The sequence below is a fragment of the Cinclus cinclus genome, chromosome 1 (genome assembly GCF_963662255.1).
Source record: "Cinclus cinclus chromosome 1, bCinCin1.1, whole genome shotgun sequence".
Classification (NCBI taxonomy): Eukaryota; Metazoa; Chordata; class Aves; order Passeriformes; family Cinclidae; genus Cinclus; species Cinclus cinclus.
The window spans coordinates 96410473-96431114 of NC_085046.1; the positions used below are offsets into that span (position 1 = coordinate 96410473).

General features: G+C 37.8%; 1 protein-coding gene across 1 annotated transcript in view; it reads right to left on the reverse strand.

Annotated features, from left to right (window-relative positions):
* The window catches only part of DOK6 (docking protein 6), a 240860-nt gene that overhangs the window by 51585 nt on the left and 168633 nt on the right, over positions 1-20642 (reverse strand). The window contains exon 6 of the mRNA XM_062500783.1: positions 8651-8789. Within this exon, the coding sequence (XP_062356767.1) occupies positions 8651-8789 (139 nt within the window). The remainder of the gene's footprint in view (positions 1-8650; positions 8790-20642) is intronic.

Consider the following 20642-nt stretch of genomic DNA (forward strand, 5'->3'; position numbering starts at 1 on the left):
ATTTTTGCTAATAATAATAGAAGCTCTATAGGTGCTTAATTTTATAAGAAACAGTTTTCTGAAAGTAACAGATATGAGATAAATACTAAATTAAGTCCCTTGGTGAGGTGGTTCAAGGATTATTTCTTAGTAAAACTGAAGTCAGCATGACCTTCCTCTCTGTTGAGAGAGTTCAATGACGTGAGCCTACCAGCAGTGTTACACAAGCGAGCTTGTTTAAAGGCACGCAATACTAAAGAAAACTTCCCTTCCATATTAAATGCTTCTCTGAGGTTAGTTAAGGGGAGGGCTGGACTTCAGTCAGACATGGGACAACCACCACTTAATTACAGCAGCCATTCCTAATTTATAGTTCATATCACCCACAGCTTTTAGCAAATAAAATTGCTAAACAAATCACCAGTTTTGTTTAGGGAAAAGTTCTTTGGCTCTTCATTTTCTGCATTTCCAGAAACAAATATGAATTTCACCCCGACAGTGCCATTCCAACTACTTTGTTAGCTCTGTAAACATGCAATATTTTCCAAAGCACAAGAAAAGTGAAAAAAAAAAAAAAGATTACAAATTTGCTCATGTCACCAACCTTCCAAACCTCTTATATTCAAATGCTACTTCATAAAATTGAAATAAATGATATCTGACTTTTATGAAATAGCTCTTTAAAAAGAACCCACAAATGTAGATAGGTGGCTACGGAGATTTTTAAAGTGCTCACATGCTACATTCTCAGGAGGGTTTGCATCTTTGGATACCATACCATGAGAACATCTTTGCCCTGTTGCATTTAAACAAGCCAACCAGACCGTGGTGACTTAAATAGAAACGTTCACAGTGCAGCCCAGCTGCATGCAAACGTGTAACTGAGGTGAACAGAACAGGGAAAACAGTGCTTGTGAGATTCATGCATGCAGCTTCAGGATGGATTCATAGGATGGAGCAGGCTCCATGAAGATAAAAAAATGTATCATCTCACTTGTGAGACACCTTTGCAAAGCTTTTAAGGAAAATTTTGGCTGAGCCCATAGTTTATATTAGCAGGAAGGTGGATTTCAATCTGAGTCTTAAGTAGCATCACAGGTGAAAAGTTAAAAGAACATAATAACAGTACACAAAATATTCCAGAAATTTTTAAAGAGAAAAGAATGAGAGTAATTTCTCTGTAACGATGCCCATTCATGTAATAAGGTACTTGGAGTTTAGTCCATAGGAGTGATTTAGAGTACTTTTTTGCATTCCAGATCATCCAGCACTATGGCTATGCATAAGACAAATTTCAAAATTGTGTCAGACAAAGGAAGAATTGAATTTTTCGCACCATACTCTGAATGAAAATCCTCATGACTACTACCACTTCGAAAACATTCAAAACTCCAGGGTAAGTTTAGTTTCCAAATGGCAAAACAGCATTTAAATTACATCACCAGCTACCAAAATATTTGACACACTCTTATGTAAGGATTTCCCAGCTCTCCTCTCACACCTACCCACGCCACTTACCTACACACCCCACAAACCTTTATGTTGTCTGCAGTGTTTGTGACATGAGGAACAGCTCTGTCCCACCCCCATCATTTCGTAGGAGCAGCTGCACAAACCCTTCATTGCCATAGTAAAGACTTTTCCAATTCCCTGGTTTCATTCAAACACACAGCAAAGATCCAGGAATGCCAACCACATACGGAGTTCCTTGGACAATCTGGACTTTATATCTCATCTTTACACCCCTTGCTGACTGCAAGGTGCCATATAGGAGCACAATGGACCCTGTGAACCTTGCAGTTCACAGAGGAAGAGGGGTGAAAAAGGTCTTGATTAGATAAGGAAAGGATAAATAGGAGACTAGTGGCTGTGGAAGTTTGAATTTCATAGTGGAATGAGTGAAATGATACCTTGGAAAGTGAATGATACCTTCTGCATAGTTTTTGAATGCTGCTGCAGTTTTTGGATATGATTAATATCCAAATTATTGACTGGATAAATGAAGCAATCCAGAAAAAATGCCAATTAAATAAGTCTACATTCAAGACAATATTTATTTAAAATCAGAAAATAAAAGAGGTCCAGTTGAAAGAATTGTTAACTCACCCGGTCTAACTATCCACAAATTTCCTGCTTTCTTATGAAGTGGTGAATGTCGAAAATAGACTTGTAATGAAGTTTTACTTCATATGAGTACACACAGCTTTCTGAGCCTGAAGGCTAACAGAAATCTGGAAAAATTCTCAAAAATTCTCACAGAAATCAGAGTTAAGAAAAATGTCATTATATGCCTAATGAACCAAGAATCCTATGGAAAATTACTGCTACTTGTGGGAATTGGGTTTACAAAACTAAAACCAAAAATACACAGATTCTGACTTACGAGAAGATAAAACCAAAACGAATTCAAAATTCTTAAGTGTTGTTAATCTTGGCAAAATTCATAGTCACAGACAGACCACTGGAGTCCTTTGCTGTGCTGGGGAGGCTTAGACTGGACACTAGGGAGTATTTCTTTCTGGAAGGATGGTCAAACATTGGAACAGGTTTCCTAGAGAGGAAGTCAATTGTCAGTCTTTAACAGGCATGTGGACAATGACCTCAAATTTGCACTTTAACTTTTGGTCAGTCCTGAAGTGATCAGGTAATTGGACTATATGACCATTGTGGACCCTTTCCAGTAGAAATATCCTATCCTATCCTATCCTATCCTATCCTGTCCTATCCTATCCTATCCTATCCTATCCTATCCTATCCTAGCCTACCCTGTTATAGAAAAAGCTCCACAACAGTCATGAAAATCAAGTAAGCAACCAGCTCATCAGCTCTGTATGGCAATAAAGCATCCAGGATTTTACAGGGTTATAAAATTTCTAGACACACATTATACAGCAACACCGTACATAATTTCAGATGGGAAGTACAGAACAATATTCAGCTAATTGTGCTTGAATAACTGACCTGAGGCTATGCTTTAACTTGCATAAAGTACATGAGTTTGTGAATCATCATGTGTATTCAGAATCTCAGTACTTGATCTTACACATAATTTGGAAAGAGAAGAAAACATACTAAGAGACCAATGTGTCATGACATGGGATAATCTTTGGATGGACTGTAGAGTTTTCTTCTCCTGTTTTCTCCTTCAGGAGTAGAAGTTGAAACACACTTAGGCAGAATTACAACATAAAAGAGCTTCGTTATACTAAGTAAATTACAGTGGTGAAATTAAACCCAAACAATATATAAAATGCATTTATATTTCATATATTCATTGGGTCAGAAGCATCCACTACTATCTCTCTGAAATTCCCCTTCTTCACAACTGGAAATAGTAGGTGATAGGCACACCATTGCAACAAAGCATCAAGACAAACTGTAAACCAATCAAAGCTCTGAAGATGCAGTGGCAAAGGTAGGATACTTCAAATTGAAACCATCATGTTGAAATTAAAATTTTGAATATTTGATATGCTTGTTGATATTCAGCCCTGTAATGTTTGATGAGCCTGCCTTTAGCTTGTGACCAGGTTTAAAACATGTGAAGATACAGATAGTACAGATTCACAGAGCAAAGAAAAATTATAAGTTCACTAATTAACTCATGCTGTTATTTCCTCCAGCCTCACAGCTGTTTTTTTCCTGTTTCTAAGACAATTTACATTAATGCTTTTAGCTCTATTTACATTTTTATTAATATTGTGTCTGAAAATACTACAATTTATATTTATCGGAACAGTCTTGTGAAATACCTTCCTCATCTGGCTCCTTATAAGAAAAATAAAATTACTCTGTCTTATTTCTCAACTACCTTCCTCTTCAACATCTCCTTAAGCCCACTTTAATTGCCTGATATTTGCCCTCTTGGGTACATTCATTATTTCCCTACTAATAATGTCTTCAAAAGAAATAATACATAAAATCATTGATCTTATTTTTTTTTTTTAAATAAGAGAAATCTATTGGGATGTCTCTTTCACTTGTATTACATTGAATTTTAAGGACAAGGACTGTAAATAATGAGAATAGAAATATACAGATGCAGTGGTTTATAAAGGGATTTATCTTCTGGAAGATATTAAAAAGATCACAATCTAAAATGGCTTTTAGCTCTGCTGTCTAAAGTAAAACAAATGTTATAGAAAACTTCCAAAGAAAATAAGTTATGAAACCTAGGCCATTATCATTTATTCCTGCATTTATACTTCAGTCCTACTGATGTTTGACTAAGTTCAGCTGGCTAACATCCACTTCAGTGCTATTTTATTTAGGCTTATTGTTTTATACATTGTAAATTTTTATTCTTTTGGGATTACATAATAAGTTTTTACTGGCAGCTCTTGAAAGAAGTAATTTATAGAGCTACAAAGGTATAAGCATTTCCTCAGAATTCCTTCCTCATATGTGTAGTCATAACATAGGAAATCTACAGCTCTTAACCTCCCATTTTCTATCCTTCAACAACAGTGAGGGCAGAAGCTACATCAGAAGTGTTTTCAATGGAAGTTAAATGACAGAAGATCAAAGCTGGCATTAGAAAGGAAAATCAGAGATTAAAATTCCAATGTCATGTTGTCATCCTAGTGTAGAGGTTAGACATGTGCTGCTAAGAACAGTTTTTCATATGCTCCTGTGTAAAAAACATCTGAATACCAATTCTTTAAAAAGAGATCACCAAACCCATCATCTCCTGATGGCAACGAGGGGGATACTCAGCCTTCGTATAGACTAAGCATTTATGGAGGATGGATTATTCTTTTTCTTTCTCTCCTCAGAATAGGACAACTGAGAAGATCTGGTGGTTTGTTGCTGCCTCTGTAAACCAATTCAATTTGGTAAACCTGAAGAAGCCTGCTACGTTTAGGTAGTGGCATTTTGTTTTGTTTTGGTTTGGTTTTGTTTTGTTTGTTTTTTTTTTTTTTGGCCAAACTAGCAAACTTAATTGGCTCAGTCAGATAAGAACCCAAGTTAAGAGAAAGGAATTGGAAGGAGCTTGCAGTCCAGTCTGGGGGTAGGGAAGGGGTGATAGAGCTGGCTGTTAGACAGCCAGAAATTAATCTTCCATGTCCAACATCAGAATACAGCTGGGGGGGGGGGGGGGGGGGGTATATAGGTGTTTCCTGAGGCTACCACTTTTTTTTGCAAAGTAATTTCAAGACCAACAATCCAACCAGACTTCTAAATGCTGCAGAGAAAAAAACCAAAGCAAACAAACAAGGGGTCAGATGGCAGAGAGGGGGAGGGAAAGAGGAAAAAAACAAGAGGTTTGTTCAGGTGATAAAAAGGAAGCTGCTGACACTCGTGGGTAACACAACAGCATGAAATAAAAGCATGTATATAGAAAGACTGTCTTTGTTCTTTTTAATTTGTTATCTTAGAACTGAAACAACTAAAACCACTGCAATATTGCCCTCTCTCCCACAAAACAACTACAAAACAGAATTATCATCTGTATTACAGTGATCCATCACAAAAGCTAAGTCAGAAAAAGAATTAATATACAGCAAATATTTTCCCTGACAAGAATTTCAATTTGAGTACTAGCATTGGCCCAAATTTGTTATTGTCCCAAATAAAGCAAGCATAAAACACTATCTCTCTACCAATGCAACATTTCAAATTCAATCAAGAAAACCACCTGAGCTAAATTAGATCAATGTCCACTTTGCTGAATTTTTGAATAAAATCCAGTCTGCTTTGATCTCAGCAAAACCAATAACCAGCTTAAATCCACACCTATGCCAGTGACTACTGATCTCATATTTCAAGTCTTTCTTCCAGTATTATAATTTGAAAGGAAAATGGGCAGAAGATGAAAGTGTGCACACGAATGCCTGCTTGAACTGACTTGGCTTCTCCTGCTAGAGGTGGCAAAGAGGCAGATTTGGACCTGTACAAGTTGCCACAGAACAGTTTGCTTCCAGCCCATGCACTTTCAAAGGTAATGGGAAGAATTAGTTTCCTTTTCATGTCTTTCTCCTGTTAAAAGTTATCCAGAATTGTTGCTAGGCCTCAGTAAAAAAATTTAGCATTAAAATTAATTTATAGTTTAGCATTCTGAAACAGAATTTTTGGGTGCAGGGACCTCCATAAATGGAGTAAATGTGGCCTGTGGCTGTTTGCAATTTTGCAAAATTCATCAAGTTTGCTCTGGTTAAAAAATTTGCTTTAATTTCTTTTCTAAACTGTATTCACTGTTATTATACTAGATTCTAACCTATTATAATCTGGTAAAAATTAAATGAAACTTCAGTGTATTCATTACTTAAAACATATTAACAGTTAGGACAGAACACAAATATTCACAGGAGTCCTTTTTAATAAATGATTTCTGATAATTGGAAGGAAGAAGTAATGATTACTGTTGCATATATTTTCTTTTTCTGATTTGTACAATAATGGATATAGCATTCATCTTTATTTTTAAAATTTCTCTCATTTTCATATATATATGTATATATATATATCTATAAAAGATTTAATTCAATACTGTTAAACTTGAGCTGTTCATTACAGAAAGGGTCAGGAAAGAGCAAAACCCCTCAGGTATAGGTCTATAGACAAAAAATAAAATGTCAAGCTTTGGGAAGACCCACTAAATCACAGATCTAAAATATTCTTTTTCTTCTATGTAAATTTCAGATCTTATGGAAAAAATACACATAGGCATTTGGTGAAATAGTTGGAATTGGATACAATAACACTTGATAAATGGAATGTCACATGTACTTAATCTATTTGATATTTTAAATTTTGTTTCTAATGTGAAAAAAACTCAGATGTTGCAGATGACACAGATAATCCCTTAAATATTCAGCACCCCACCAGTCAGAAGCAGCAGAGTTTCCAAATCCAAACATCAGTTTATTAGCTGAAGCATAAAATCAACAGGTTTTTCATCCTCTTTTACACAGCCCACAGCAGCCTATGTGAGCCTCTCCTGATGTCCTCGTGCAGATCAGATCGCAGGCTCATCCAGGAGACAAGAACATCATGAACAGTGTGACTGATGAGTCACTTCTATTTCTCAGCCTGCTCTCGCTCAGAGTTTGATATTATGTACCATATGGCCACAGCCTTCATAAATATGGCTTCAAGGAAGTCATCTGATGGCAGAATGAAAATGGCTTTGCAAAGCAGCAATGCTGCTAATCGATGGGTGGAAGAGCTGAATGTGTTTCCTTCTGTAAAAGGAAAATCTTGTGTGATCCTGGTCTAAGCATTTATTATGGCAACATGAAAGTATTCTAATTTCTGTTACTGGTGTAGACACTTTAAAAGCAAACATATTACAAAATAATTATGTGTTTTTCCTGCTTTTTTCCCTTTATTCGATTACTTTCTGCCCAGCAGAATGCAGTGTTTTTTTTGCCAGCAGATCTACTACTTCAAATAGTCTTCCACTTATTCTACCTTTTGCTGGACTTCGCAGCAATTGCTCCTTTCTAATCTTGATTGGAAACGCTCCTCTTCCTGCATTTCCTGTCCAAAGTTTGTGCACCTCAACTGTTATGAAAAGGCTCCTATTTTGACTAGATTTATGGAAAAATCCATCTTCTTTTTTTTCATAAAGCACCCAAACTGGGCTTTTTTATGGCTTCCCAATTCAGGTTCTCATAACAGACATGCAAAGTCTGAGAGGCACATTCAACACAGCAGACTTTTGAGATGCAAATCTAAGTCTTTTTCTATTTTATTTTTCAGTGAATAAGGAAAACTCTGTCTCTGTCCATGGTAGGGGAAGTTGGGACTAGATGATCTTTAAGGTCCAGTTCCACCCCTTAACATTCTCTGTTTGGTTCTCTGCCTTAATCTGAGGAGTAATTAAGAAAAGTTGAACACCGGGGTCTCAGGTTGGTCCTTGCAAGAGCCTTCATCTCAGCAGAGTGAGAAAGGTATTTTGACACTGGTGGAGTGTGGGGATAGGTCCATAAAAGTCATGTTTGCATGACTGGAGGCACGTACAGTGTGGATGAGGAAAAGAAGGAAATTTAACCTGAAATCTCTGTCTAGGGAAGAAGATATGCAGAGAATCCTGATCATCTCAGAAGAAAAGCATGCAGACTAGGTTCCCTGGCCTGAAAGTCAGCCTTCCAGAACAAGCATTAAATACCATCTCTACTTCTAAGTAGACAGGGAAAACTTTTTTCTTGCTGTCTTAACTCAAAATTTTTCTATAGTAGCCACTTAAACACAAATTGCGCTGACTGGAAATTCTGAACACAAAAGAACTAAATAGCTCTCTTTGAACTCAATTGCATTGCTACTAATAACATATGGGAATTTCTTTCAGGGGTTAAGAAAGACAGAATATGTCTGCTGCCACCTAGAAGTGTTTACACTTTTTTTTTTCCCCCACCTGTGAGGCCATGAAGACCAATTAAAACTCATTCATCAGTAGTCATCACAACAGCTAGAGGTTTAATCTTTGAGTAACAGAGCCACAACTTCAGAGAATGTGACCATGGATTTCTTGCCTAATGATATCCCCTGTTCCAAAAAGTCACCTACAAAAGAACACACTGAGGATCCCTGACCATGAAAATATGTAAGTCTGAAAGTTTGTTTTTTCTCAGCCACACAGCTGATACTATCATTACAGCTGAATCCACTGACTTTGGTTTATTACCAATTTTAATAAGTTTAAAGACTTTTGGTAGAAGGACCTTACCCTTGCCTTCTGCTCCATTTCCATCATTAATCTTTCATGTTGCTCAGCTATTGCCAGTGTTGCAGAATGGACTTTCTGATAAATCATTTCTCCTTCTCGTGTTTGAAAGGTGAACAGCCCTTCTCCTGTGTCGCACATCCTGCAAGGAGATTTAAGCAGAATGGAAAGAAAAAAGTAAAAGAAAAAAGTAAGCATTGTGTAATTCTTTATCTAACATTAGAAAAAGTGCATACCTTACAGTAGCAAATGCCAAATTTAGAAATTCCAAACACCAAACATCTGCAGTTATTTTTACAATTGGAGAGAGATATATTCCAAGAGATGGGCAGAGCTTCATTAACATATTTTTTAAATTCAGTTTTTATTTTCATCTGGATAGCGAAAAAGGAGCTTTAGCATGGAAAAAAACTTGAGGCAATAGAGTCAGTTATTTCTGTCATTTTTTCCAAATGTCTGCAACAGTAAGTGGGAACTGAATTTAGTTATTTTAACCAATTTATCCCAGAAATACATAGTACATTGTGACTTTGAAAAGGTGACATTTTAAGAGAATACTGGCCAACTGAAAATGTCATTATGGTTAATCACTACAAAGATGTTGCATTGAAAGACAGCATTAAAAGGGTTAAATTATCACTACCTCTGTCAATACATTTATGTGAGGCAGCATCCAAAGCTGGTAATTACAAAAGTCATTCAGTCCATTTGAGAATAGGAACAATTTCTGTTATAAAAGAAGATTAAATAATGAAAAAACCCCTCCAGAAATAAAATATACTTTCTTCTTTTGAGACAGCAACTGCTGCTATACCTTATTTGTGATATCAGTGTGGCATTATTCTGAGAAAGAAGAGTGGTACACAGTAAATACAATGACAAAAAGGTCTGGGAAATACAGGAAATAGGAGTAGGAAATAATGTTAGATTGCTGTGTGACCATTACTTGGAGGATGTACATGCTGCTAACCAGTGGTGCAAGTCAATGTATTTATATTAGTAGTTCCATTATATTATCAGTATTTGATTTATATACTTTTTATAGACTACTTGAAGTTTTAGAAATGGAATTTCAAATATCCTTTTTATTTGGTCTAATACCTCCTGTAAAGATTCTCAGTTATCCGTGACAGAAAACTGTCGACTTGAGTCACTGACGCATAACATGCATCAACAATAGAGATTTTGATTTGCCTTAAAAGATCAGATTCCTTTAATGTTTTGGATGTATACATTATTTTAAGGAAATAAAATTTTGTTAATATCCCATCACCTTCAGCATGGTCCCAGAAAGCCCAAAACATACAGAATTTAAAAAATTTTGAAAAATGTGTCCCAAATAGTTCAATATTCAAACGGTTTTTAAAATAAAATCTTTAGAATTTGCATCCCATGATTATTCATGCATTAAATTTTAGAAAAAAAAATCCTATCAAATGAACATACAGATCTACATAATTTTAATTAAATAATAATTTAAATATGTGTTCTACTATATTACACACGCACACACACAAACACACAATTATACTGCAGCTTTTTGAAAAGACAATACCTTTTTTTATGAGACTTATCTTTTTGTCAAATTAGAATATGGCTTCCTAAACAATGTCATTTAAAAAGTCATCTGAACAGGACTCTTGTGCTATATAAGGGACTACTGAGAGTTCAGCAGTTTCTTCTGATTTCAAGGTTGACCAGTCAAAATAAAACCTTATTAGCACTTACATAATCTTTTCCTGTTCACTGGAGGAGACATGCTATTGTGAACCTCGTAGAAAGAATTTATGCATGTCTGTGGCAAGAACAGAAATTATCAGTGGCAGAAACAGTAAACAGAGGTGCTTCTGGAAAATACCTGGTGAAAATACTTTGCAATGATCAACTGAGTTACTGAAAATAAATTCATAATCTTAAGACGATATGATTAACAATATTATCCATAATTCTGGAATAATACCAGTTTTTTCATTAAAAATATAAATAAAATAAAAAAATCATTTTATAGATAGGTATTATTTAATCAGTGTTAATGTGATATGCTAATTAAGAGATCAAAAAAAGAGCTTTTTGCATTAAATTCCAATGGAGATCAAGATCCCTGCTGCAAACATTCAAGATATATTATATCCTTAGACACAGTCCTCCAAAGAGCTTCTGGTGGAAATAAAATGTCCCCAGAGTTTTGTGACATTATGGCAACAGCCTTTCAGATCCCTCAGGGCGTCATATAGCCAGTACTCTGCTTTTGTGTAAAGAGAGCTTAATAAAATTCAAACAGCGTGAAATGGAAAGTCTGGAAAAAAGGATGGGGTTTCAGAAACTGAAGGAAAATATGATCTTTTTGTTGGTTTCAGAGGATGAAAAATCCTACAGAGATAAAAACAAGGAAGCAGGCAATGGGGCATGATTAACGTTCAGGACTTAGCTGCCTGTTATCACCACACAAAACCCACCACCCGCACTGCCCACGAGAGCGGGGTCTGTCCCTGGCTGGAGGCACTGGCACAGGCTGTGGCACTGCCCACCCTCAACCCCTGCACAGGACACTGCCCTGCTTCCCAGCCTCAGCTGTGCTGGACGTGTCACACCAGTGTTGGAAAACCATTGCCACCAGCCTTCCCACGAGGGCTTCCCTGGCTAATGATGGATGGTATGCACACGGCTGCTCAAAACTGGAGGTGAAGGAGAATTATAGGCACCATTTTTTAAAGTGCTGAATTCCCCTAGCTCAACTTGAACTTTAACAGGACTTAAAGCTCCAAAGAATGAAGCAGTTTTTATTTGGCACATCTGGACCAGGTGAAAGCAGCAAAAATTGTTAACCCAAAACTTTCTTTCTTCCATTGAAACTTCTTATGAATAATCTGTCTCCCAAGGAAATGAATCCCTTTGCCATAGTAAAGTTTTCCCGTTCGTCTTGAAAATCTGAGTTTAGACCTTCTAGTCTAGTCTAGTCTAGTCCAGTCTAGTCCTGTCTATTATTCTATTCTATTCTATTCTATTCTATTCTATTCTATTCTATTCTATTCTATTCTATTCTTAAACCAAGATCAGTAGCCTCACTAGGGTTAGTTTCAGTCTTTCTAGAACAAGGAAACATAGACTAGAATAGAAGCACTCCTAAAAACATGAAGATGGGGATAGGGAAAGGGTCCTGTCCGAAGCCTAAGGGTTTTGCCATAAAAGCAAAACCTTTACATATCTGGTCAATGAGAACAGACAAGCCCATGAGTTGAAACAGGACTTGTCTTCTCTATTTATAGTCCAAACAAAGTCAGTAGAACAAAAAGCTATTATCTCTATGGCCCTTCTTGATGCCATAACTGTCCCCATAAAGCTCCAATTTCAGGTTTAGCCTTGCTAATGTGTTGTTAATTCCTCTATGTTCAAAGCATACATGGTTGATCAGTTGCTAATTTAATAATATTTTCATAATTTTACATGCCCTAAAATCACTTTTGAGAAAAGGCAGTACAAAGGTCTGGGCCTCTTGATTCCTGGTACTGTTGCAGTTATGCAATGCAGCCCTACCAACTCAGTATGACCTTCGCTGTCAGAAAAATGTCACTGATTTTGTAAACTTTAATATTTTTATGAGATACTTGCAGTCTGCAGGTGCTTGAAAAATGCCCATATATTTCTGTGTTTTTCAACTTTAGAACAGGGATGTCATTAACCTATGCTTTAAGATATTTAAGGATTCAATGCATTAACATATATGAAGTGCTTTGACTAAAATAGGAAAGTGCATTTTTTTCATATTTTATTAGAGAACGATATAACTGGACAGACAATGACACCCCTAGGTAAATAGCGCAGCAACTAGTTGCGATTTTAAAAATTCTTTAAATACAGCAAAGCTTTTCACAACTGTCACCCTTAGCAGATCTGGCTTAAGAACCAGGAGAAGGAATAGAGAGACTGTGAAAGCTCAGCTTTTGGCCTAGGACAAACTGGATTCAGAGATCAACAGTGAAAGTTCTTGCTTTTATTGAAGGTAAAATTTCTGTTCAAGCCAAAGAGATTTTCCCACCACTATTGTCAGACATTTTTCAACATTTCCCAAATTCATACAATGGTTTCCCACTGCCTTTGCTTACTATTTAACTTCAGCTGTTTAGATAAGAATCAATACTGTATATTAACCATGTAGAATTCCCTTCAAAAAGGAAACTTGAACAGCATTTACAAAAAGTACTTTTTTTCCAGATAGAAGTTCATGCTGTCATGTCATGGGAGAAATATTTAACAAGTTTAACAGTGCAATATTCAGCAACTGCATGAGAAAACAAGAATATGATGTATCAGCTTCACTATTTCCATTAGGGGTAAAATGTATTTTCACAAAAATGAAGGCTGATTGAAAACTAAAATGCCCAGAAAAATTATTTCCTTGTTTTAAAATAAAGGATAACTTACAATTGTAGGTAGAAAATCTTTAGCTCTTCATATAGCTATGTTTAATTTTTAATGATTTTGACTGATTTCTCTTTACCAACAAATAACTAAGGATTAAAGAAATAACGACCGATTTATATACTCAAAAGTGTATCAAATTACATACAAATAACCAAAGAGAGGTAAACATCCTCAAACTTAAAAAAATCATTAAAATGTTTACTATTAGTAACTAATTGCTATTAATAACTATAGATATTAATAATTAATATCTAATAAATAACTATCTTACTTTAGCATTTCTAGTTCTTGAAATACAAATAGGCCTTAAATTCTTAAATGAGAACAGATCATGAGTATGTCACGTCCAGTAACCAGCACCAAACTGGATGTAATTGCTGTTGTACACTCCACATCTAGAGTTTGAAATGTGGTTTGATTGAAAGAGCTGTTTACTCAGACACTTCAAGGCCCAAAACTTAGGTTCATAAAATCACAGAATCACAGAATTGTTAGATTTGGAAGGGACCTCTGGAAATCATCTAGTCCAACTTATCCTTTCAAGGTAGGGTTGCCTAGAGCAGGTAACACAAGAACTGGTCCAGGTGGTTTTTAAATGTCTCTAGAGAGGGAGAGTCCATGACCTCCCTGGCCAGCCTGCTCCAGTTCTCTGCCACCCTCAATGTAAAGAATTTCTTCCTCATGCTGAGGTGAAACTTCTTGAGTTTCAGTTTATGGCCATTTGCTCCTTGTCCTGTCACTGGCACCATCCTCTTGACACCCTGCTTTTAGATGTTTATATGTATTGACGAGATCCCCTCTCAGTCTTCTCCAGACTAAACAGGCCCAGCTCCCACAGTCTCTCCTTGTGAAAGAAATGCTCCAGACCCCAAATCATCTCTGTGACTCCTTCTGAACCCTCTTCAGTACTCCTTGTCTCTCTTGCACTGAGGAGCCCAGAACTGGACACAGCATTCCAGATGTGGCCTCACCAGGGCTGAGTAGAGCAGGAGGATCACCTCCCTCAACCTGCTGGCCACGCTCTTCCCAGTGCACCCCAGGATCCCATTGGCTCTCCTGGCTGCCAGGACACACTCCTGGCTCATGGGCATCTTGTCACCCACCTGGGCTCCCAGGTCCTTCCCTGCAGAGCTGCTCTCTGGCAGGTCAGCCCCCAACCTTTGCTGGTACTTGGGGTTATTCCTCCCTGGGTACAGGACCTTGCACTTGCCCTTGTTGAACCTCATTTGGTTTCTCTCCATCCAACTCTCCAGCCTAGGAAGGCCCCACAGGATGAGCCTTCAGCTGTATCAGCCACTCCCCCACTTTTGTATCATCACTACCACCACCACCACCACCACCATCATCACCATCATCATCATCATCATCACCACCACCATCATCAACATCAAACTTGCTGGGGGTACATTCTATTCCTTCATCCAGGTCATTGATAAACAAGCTGAATAAGGCTGGAGCCAGTATTGATCCCTGGGGAATGCCACTGACTGCAGGCCTCCAACTGGATTCTTCTCCTATGATCATGACCTCTGAGCTCTGCCTTGATCCACCTCACAAGTGCTTGGCTAGCTAATGCCCATTTCCTGTATGCCAGAGAAGGTAGTCAGATGCCACATACAGGACCAGGTCTGTCACTTCTAAGATGAGTAGTAACTAAAAGTCAGCCTTTAAAGCTTTGAAGCTGTCGCTGTCAGTCATGAAAAAAAACCAAAAAAACAAACCGAATTGGTATGCAATATTAACTCTGAATTGAGACACTTATTTCTTATGTTGCTACAGCTCTGATTTTTTTAAGAAATGGTGGAAACTTGCAATTTTTGCCTCCAATTTAATTAGATAATCAGTGGAGACACACAAACACTATCTCTCTTGTGGATATATAACTTTTGTTCCTTCCTTGTTTGTTGTTATCTTAACTTGAGCTAAGCCATTTTGACAGAAATCCTGTTTGTTCCTTGTGTGCAAGGATGATACACACAGCATACACTAAAGACAGGCCAGCCAAACAGCAGACCTCACTATAAAATGAATGTAAATCTTCCCAGAGGGTCAAATTTCTTTGCTCATTCCAGCCTTCAACACATGCTAGCCTGCTTCCTGCCAAAGTTGTTATTTTCTGAGAAAAACAAAACAAAACAAAACAAAACAAAGCAAGACAAAAAGCAAATAAACTCTTTGTGGCAGGAGGATATCTAGATAAAAAGCTTGCTTTTTGCATAGGAATACTTATCAAGACAACTAAAAAATATGCTATGCATGTTTTTATGAAATTGTGAATCAACTTCTAAGTTAAAAGGACAGAAAAAGGCAGAAAAAAGAAATAGTTTTAAGAATTTCTGACTAACAATAGAACAGGGGAAAAGGGATATTTAATGTCTTAGGTTACAATATAAGATGTAGCCAAAAGTATGTATTCTATCACCATCTCCAAAAACTGTTAAAACCAGGTTGGGCAGCATTCTTTATCCCATCCATGGCACATCCCTGATAGCTCCCTCTGGGGATATCCTCTGTTAGTGGGCCACTGAGTGTCACTGCATAGCTCATAAAACTACATCAACCCATTTTGAGATGCTTCACCCAGGGGGAGGAACCAAGCGTTCCTACCTAGATATAATCTGAGATTTAAAACACCATGGGAAGCCTTTACTTACTGAATTACCAGAGGACAAGAGCTCTACAACCACCACTGGGCCTTCAGAGGAAGACCAGACCCTTCTATAGGATCACTGCTTCAACAGAACCACATCTGTCGCTCCAACAGGACTGGAGCCACCATTAAATTGCACTGCTACCACCACCCTGCCCAACAGGGTGTCAGGCTGTATCCTGACTCTGTCAGTTTAAGCCAATGTTTCTGTGTTATTGTCTTTATCTTAATTTTCTTATTAAATTATAGTTCTGCCTTGGTATCTCCCACTGGTTTGTTTCCAAACTAGTACACTTTATGGGGGAATCCATAAGGAAATAAGGTAACTTCATAAGCAGAATATGTATGGGACCTAGGAAAGTTCTATGGGTGAAGCAGAGAGAAGACAGTTAATAGAAAATGTGCACAAAATGTAAATGATTCAGGTATACAACTTTGGCAGCAGACATGGTCAGAAAGACCCAAAGCTGTGACAGGGTTGGTGGAAGCAGGGAAAAAGTCCTGTGAAAAAATAATGTTTAGGAAATGAAGATCACCAAGGTGAAGTACAGCATTGATACAAAGTGCAACATCCAGGAGTAAAGACAGAATCTGAGTGTGGTATGCTACATATTCCCCATGGGAATAATGAGTTAAACTGCCATGCCTCACTGTCAGCATTTTAGAGTTTTATCTGGAGTGTCAAAAGGATATCCTGAAAATTTCATGATCTGAGAAGCAAATAATGCAAATGTTCTGATATATGAGGCATCTGCCTGCTCTCCTTAATCATGGTTATTTACTGGCAAGAATATCCAACAAGAAAAAGCAATTAGGCATGCTATCTACTAATTGCCCACCATAGACATTCCTCCATTACACTTACTGTCATGTTTTTGCACTTAAGCTGAAGTGGGAAACTTAACACTGCTCTTGAATATACTTATAGATGGTGAAATAGCCTCAAACTTGGCCTGACAATACAGGGAATTTTGAATATTATAAAAAAAAATGTATATATCAAAAAAATATATGAAGAAACAACTTTGACTATTCTCACACCTCTGATATGGCTCAGTAACCTGATCATGGAGCTTAGCCCTGAAGATTTGTTCAAGGTCAGATCTCGTGCTTCTTGAGTCATCCTCAGTGTTTTCAGCTAAATGCACTACGGGATCTCCGCGTTATCAGTGTAGCTTTCTTACTAAGGCCATTTATAGAAACATTTTGCAATTCTGAGAAGGACGACGTTCACAGATGGAGTGGGAATGATTGATGATGATTTGCTGGCAGGTCGGTGGAACTCCATCACTCAGAGAAATCCAGCAGTCCTTCTCTAATATTACGTAGAGGTTCTTAATGCATTCTGAGTTGCAAATCTTTTAAAGACCTTTTATGCAGTCATGGTAACAAAAATCTTATGTGCTAGTCTGATGAATAGACTGCTAGTCTTTCTGAGCAGAGATGTGATACCCTAAAAATGTTTCCTCTTATAGGGAGGCTTAGAGGGTGACTCACTTTGTGAGCGAATGCTGTTTTTTCATTATAAGATTATTTCTTTTTCTGCCTAAACCAGAAACCATTTAAGTAGTATAATACACTAGAAATAATTTTTTTCCCCATGAAAACATGTTTTTCCTTGTTTTGTCCAATAGGACACATTTCAGTACTGATGGTAATTATGCCTATTGGGATACTTTTCTTTTTTTTCATTGACTGTGCTGCCTCTACAGCTGCTGTCTCTGTGATGCCCTCTGTGATAGCACATTTAGACCACTGGGGCATATGAGGGATACCAACCCACTTCTGTGTGCCACATGCTTTCCACTTTTTACTTAATGGAACTGTAGAAGATGGGCTGTGACTTTATCTAGACGACATCAATGATTGTCCACTAGCACTATAATCCTCTATTTCATTCCCATGGGGTTTATTCCTGTCTATCATAGGACACAGTGGAAAAAGGTATACTTTATTTTTTTTTTCCTGAGGTTCAGTTTTGATAAGAAGGAGGGTTCTATCTGGAACTTATTTCAGACCACTTTTACTTGGTTGCTACCAAGCCATCCTGACTCTTATCATTAAAATGTTCTTGTTTATATTCATTACTTTGATATATCAGAATAAAATTAGCTAGCGCTGAAGAGTTAAAGATAGCAAATAATTCTCAATGCTGGTTACAGTATAAAAAGCAGCAAATTGGACTCAAAGTCATGCATAAAAGGTGGAATGTGGAGACTGATGTGCAATTATGAAACATGTCCATATGTAACAGCAAACATGCTGTGCAGAGGCTGTTTTCTATACTAGATACTAGAAACTAAGCTATGGTGTGAAACCAGCTATCCACCAAAGCTGTTCCTCACTCCTCAGCTGGACAGGGGAGAGAAAATATAAGGAAAGATGTCTGAGTTGAGGTAAGGACAGGGAGAGATCAGACACCAGTTACTGTCACAGGCAAAGCAGACTCAGTTTGGGGAGAGTATTTGAGTTTATTGGCAATCGAATCAGAATAGGCTAATGAGAAGTAAACCCAAGTCTTAAGAGTATTTTCCACTCTCCTTCTTCTTTCCTGGGCTTAATTTCATTCCTGATTCTCTACCTCCTTCCCTCCAGTGGCACAGGGGGACAGTGAAAGGGGGCTGCCGTCCATTCATTGTTTCAGCCACCCCCTCCTCCTCAGTGGGAGGACTCCTCACACTCTTTCCCTGCTCCAGCATTGGATCCCTCCCACAAGAGACAGCCCTCCATGAACTTACACTGCATAAATCTATCCCACAGGCTGCAGTCTTTCACAAATTGCTCTGGCACAGCTACCTTCCATAGGGTTGTCCTTCAGGAGCAGACTGCTCCCGTGTGACTGCTCCCAGTGGGGTCAAAGGTCCTTCCCGGCAATCTGCTCCAGCATGGGCTCCTCTGTCCATGAGGACACAGGTCCCTGTAGAGCCTACTCCAGTCCGTGTTTCCCACAGGGTCACAGCTTCCTTTGGCGTCTACGTGCTCCACTGTGGGATCCTCCATGGGCTGCAGGTGGATCTCTGCTCCAGCATGGACTTTCATGGATTGCAGGGGCACAGCTGCCTCGCCATAGTCTGTACCACTGCAGGGGAACCCCAGCTTCAGCGCCTGGAGCACCTCCTGCCCCTCCTTCTCCACTGGCCTTGGTGTCTGCAGGGCTGTCTCTCACGTATTCTGACTCCTCTCTCTGGCTGCAGTTGCTGTTCTTCAGGGTTTTTTTCCTCGCTTCTTAAATACATTATCCCAGAGGGCTACCACTGACACTGATGGGCTTGGCCTTGGCCAGCAGCAGGTCTGTCTTGGAACTGCCTGGCACTGGCTCTGTCAGACATGGGGGAAGCTTCTGGCAGCCAGTTCTGTAGTCCCCTTGCTACCAAAGCCTTGTCACACAAACCTAATACACCCAATACCCAAGACATTGTTTCTCACTACTAGAAGCAATACTCTGGAGTCTAAGAAGTAGAATCCAAATACCATACCATAATGACATTATTTGTCTCTTCCTGCTTTATAGACTACTTTCATAAAACATGACCTAGACATTTTGATGGGGGCAACTGAACTATGCTATTTGTGCTTCATCACCTCTAAGTAAGAAATATTCTGAGTTGCACATGAAATTACATTATTGCATTAGTATTCAGCTCATATTATTTAAGAAATCAGTTCAGGTAATTAATACATATGTATATACAAAACAACCCACTTTATGGAGACTTCTGACACAGTAAGATTTTCTTTAAGGCAAAAGTCACATTTGTTAAAAACAAAGAGAAGGTAATAAAGTAAATTGTTGGCAGGTTCTTAAATACACAACACATTTGTATTTTTGACAGTTTATGTAATAGAACAGACATGAAAATGCTATTAGATAATTAGTTCTGTTAATTCAAACAGCTCAGGTTTTGTTGATAATAATGAAATGCTATTCAACACTATTAATACTGTTTAACTACTGGACAATCATCTACTCTTACCAGCTTTGTGAAAGATAAACCAAGAACTCATACGTTACTATTATCATTTTAGTACAGAAAGAGCAGTTATCACTGGCTGTACAACACACCAATGAAAAACGCTGGTCTGATAAAGAATTTGAAAAGATTACTAAGATAAATTTGTCCTACTAAACCTTTTCAGTCATCATGATTTGGCTATTATTTTTCATTTCACTTTTCAATGAGAAAGATACAAGTTCCAAGTCCTGGAATCTGTGATCATATGCAAATACAGATATTTCAACAGGACTTCTGCAATCCTGTTAAGGGCTATTATTCCCCAACAAAGATAAATATCCCGCAGCATTAGTATTTAGTTTCTTTCACTGTCTTTCAGAGCAGTACAAAGGGGAAACAGCATTTAATCTACATGAATACTGTTGACTTTGACAAATATAAATATGTTAAATGTGAAACCAAAATAAGGCCATTACTGGTTAAGATAAGTTATAATGTAATAGTACAGGAGCCCTGTGGCAGCACATCACTACTTGATATAAGAAAAGCAATAAAAATTAGTGACCCAAGGTCTTTATTATCTCCCTTTTTATTTTTTATTTTGGAGTCCTCCAATACTGTTGACTATTCCACACCCAGGGTGCTGGGGATGGAAATTCTGTCAGACAGTACTCCCTAGAGTTTGCATTAATTCCAAACACAATGAGAAGTTAAGTTAATTCTGAAGTTAACTCAATCCTCTCTCAGGAAGGAACTGTTGTTTTAAGAAGAAGACATTTGCCAGTTAACAGATGTTAGAACAGTAACAGCCAAGGATCAAATTTGCATAGGTATGTCTGTTAATTTTATTTCATCCTTGAGAAAGTTGAGATGCTTAGAAGCTGCGACCCTGCACATAATATTTGGAATACACGATCATGCTCAACTTAAAGTTAAAAATATTGGTCACCTCCAACTTTACCCATTCTGT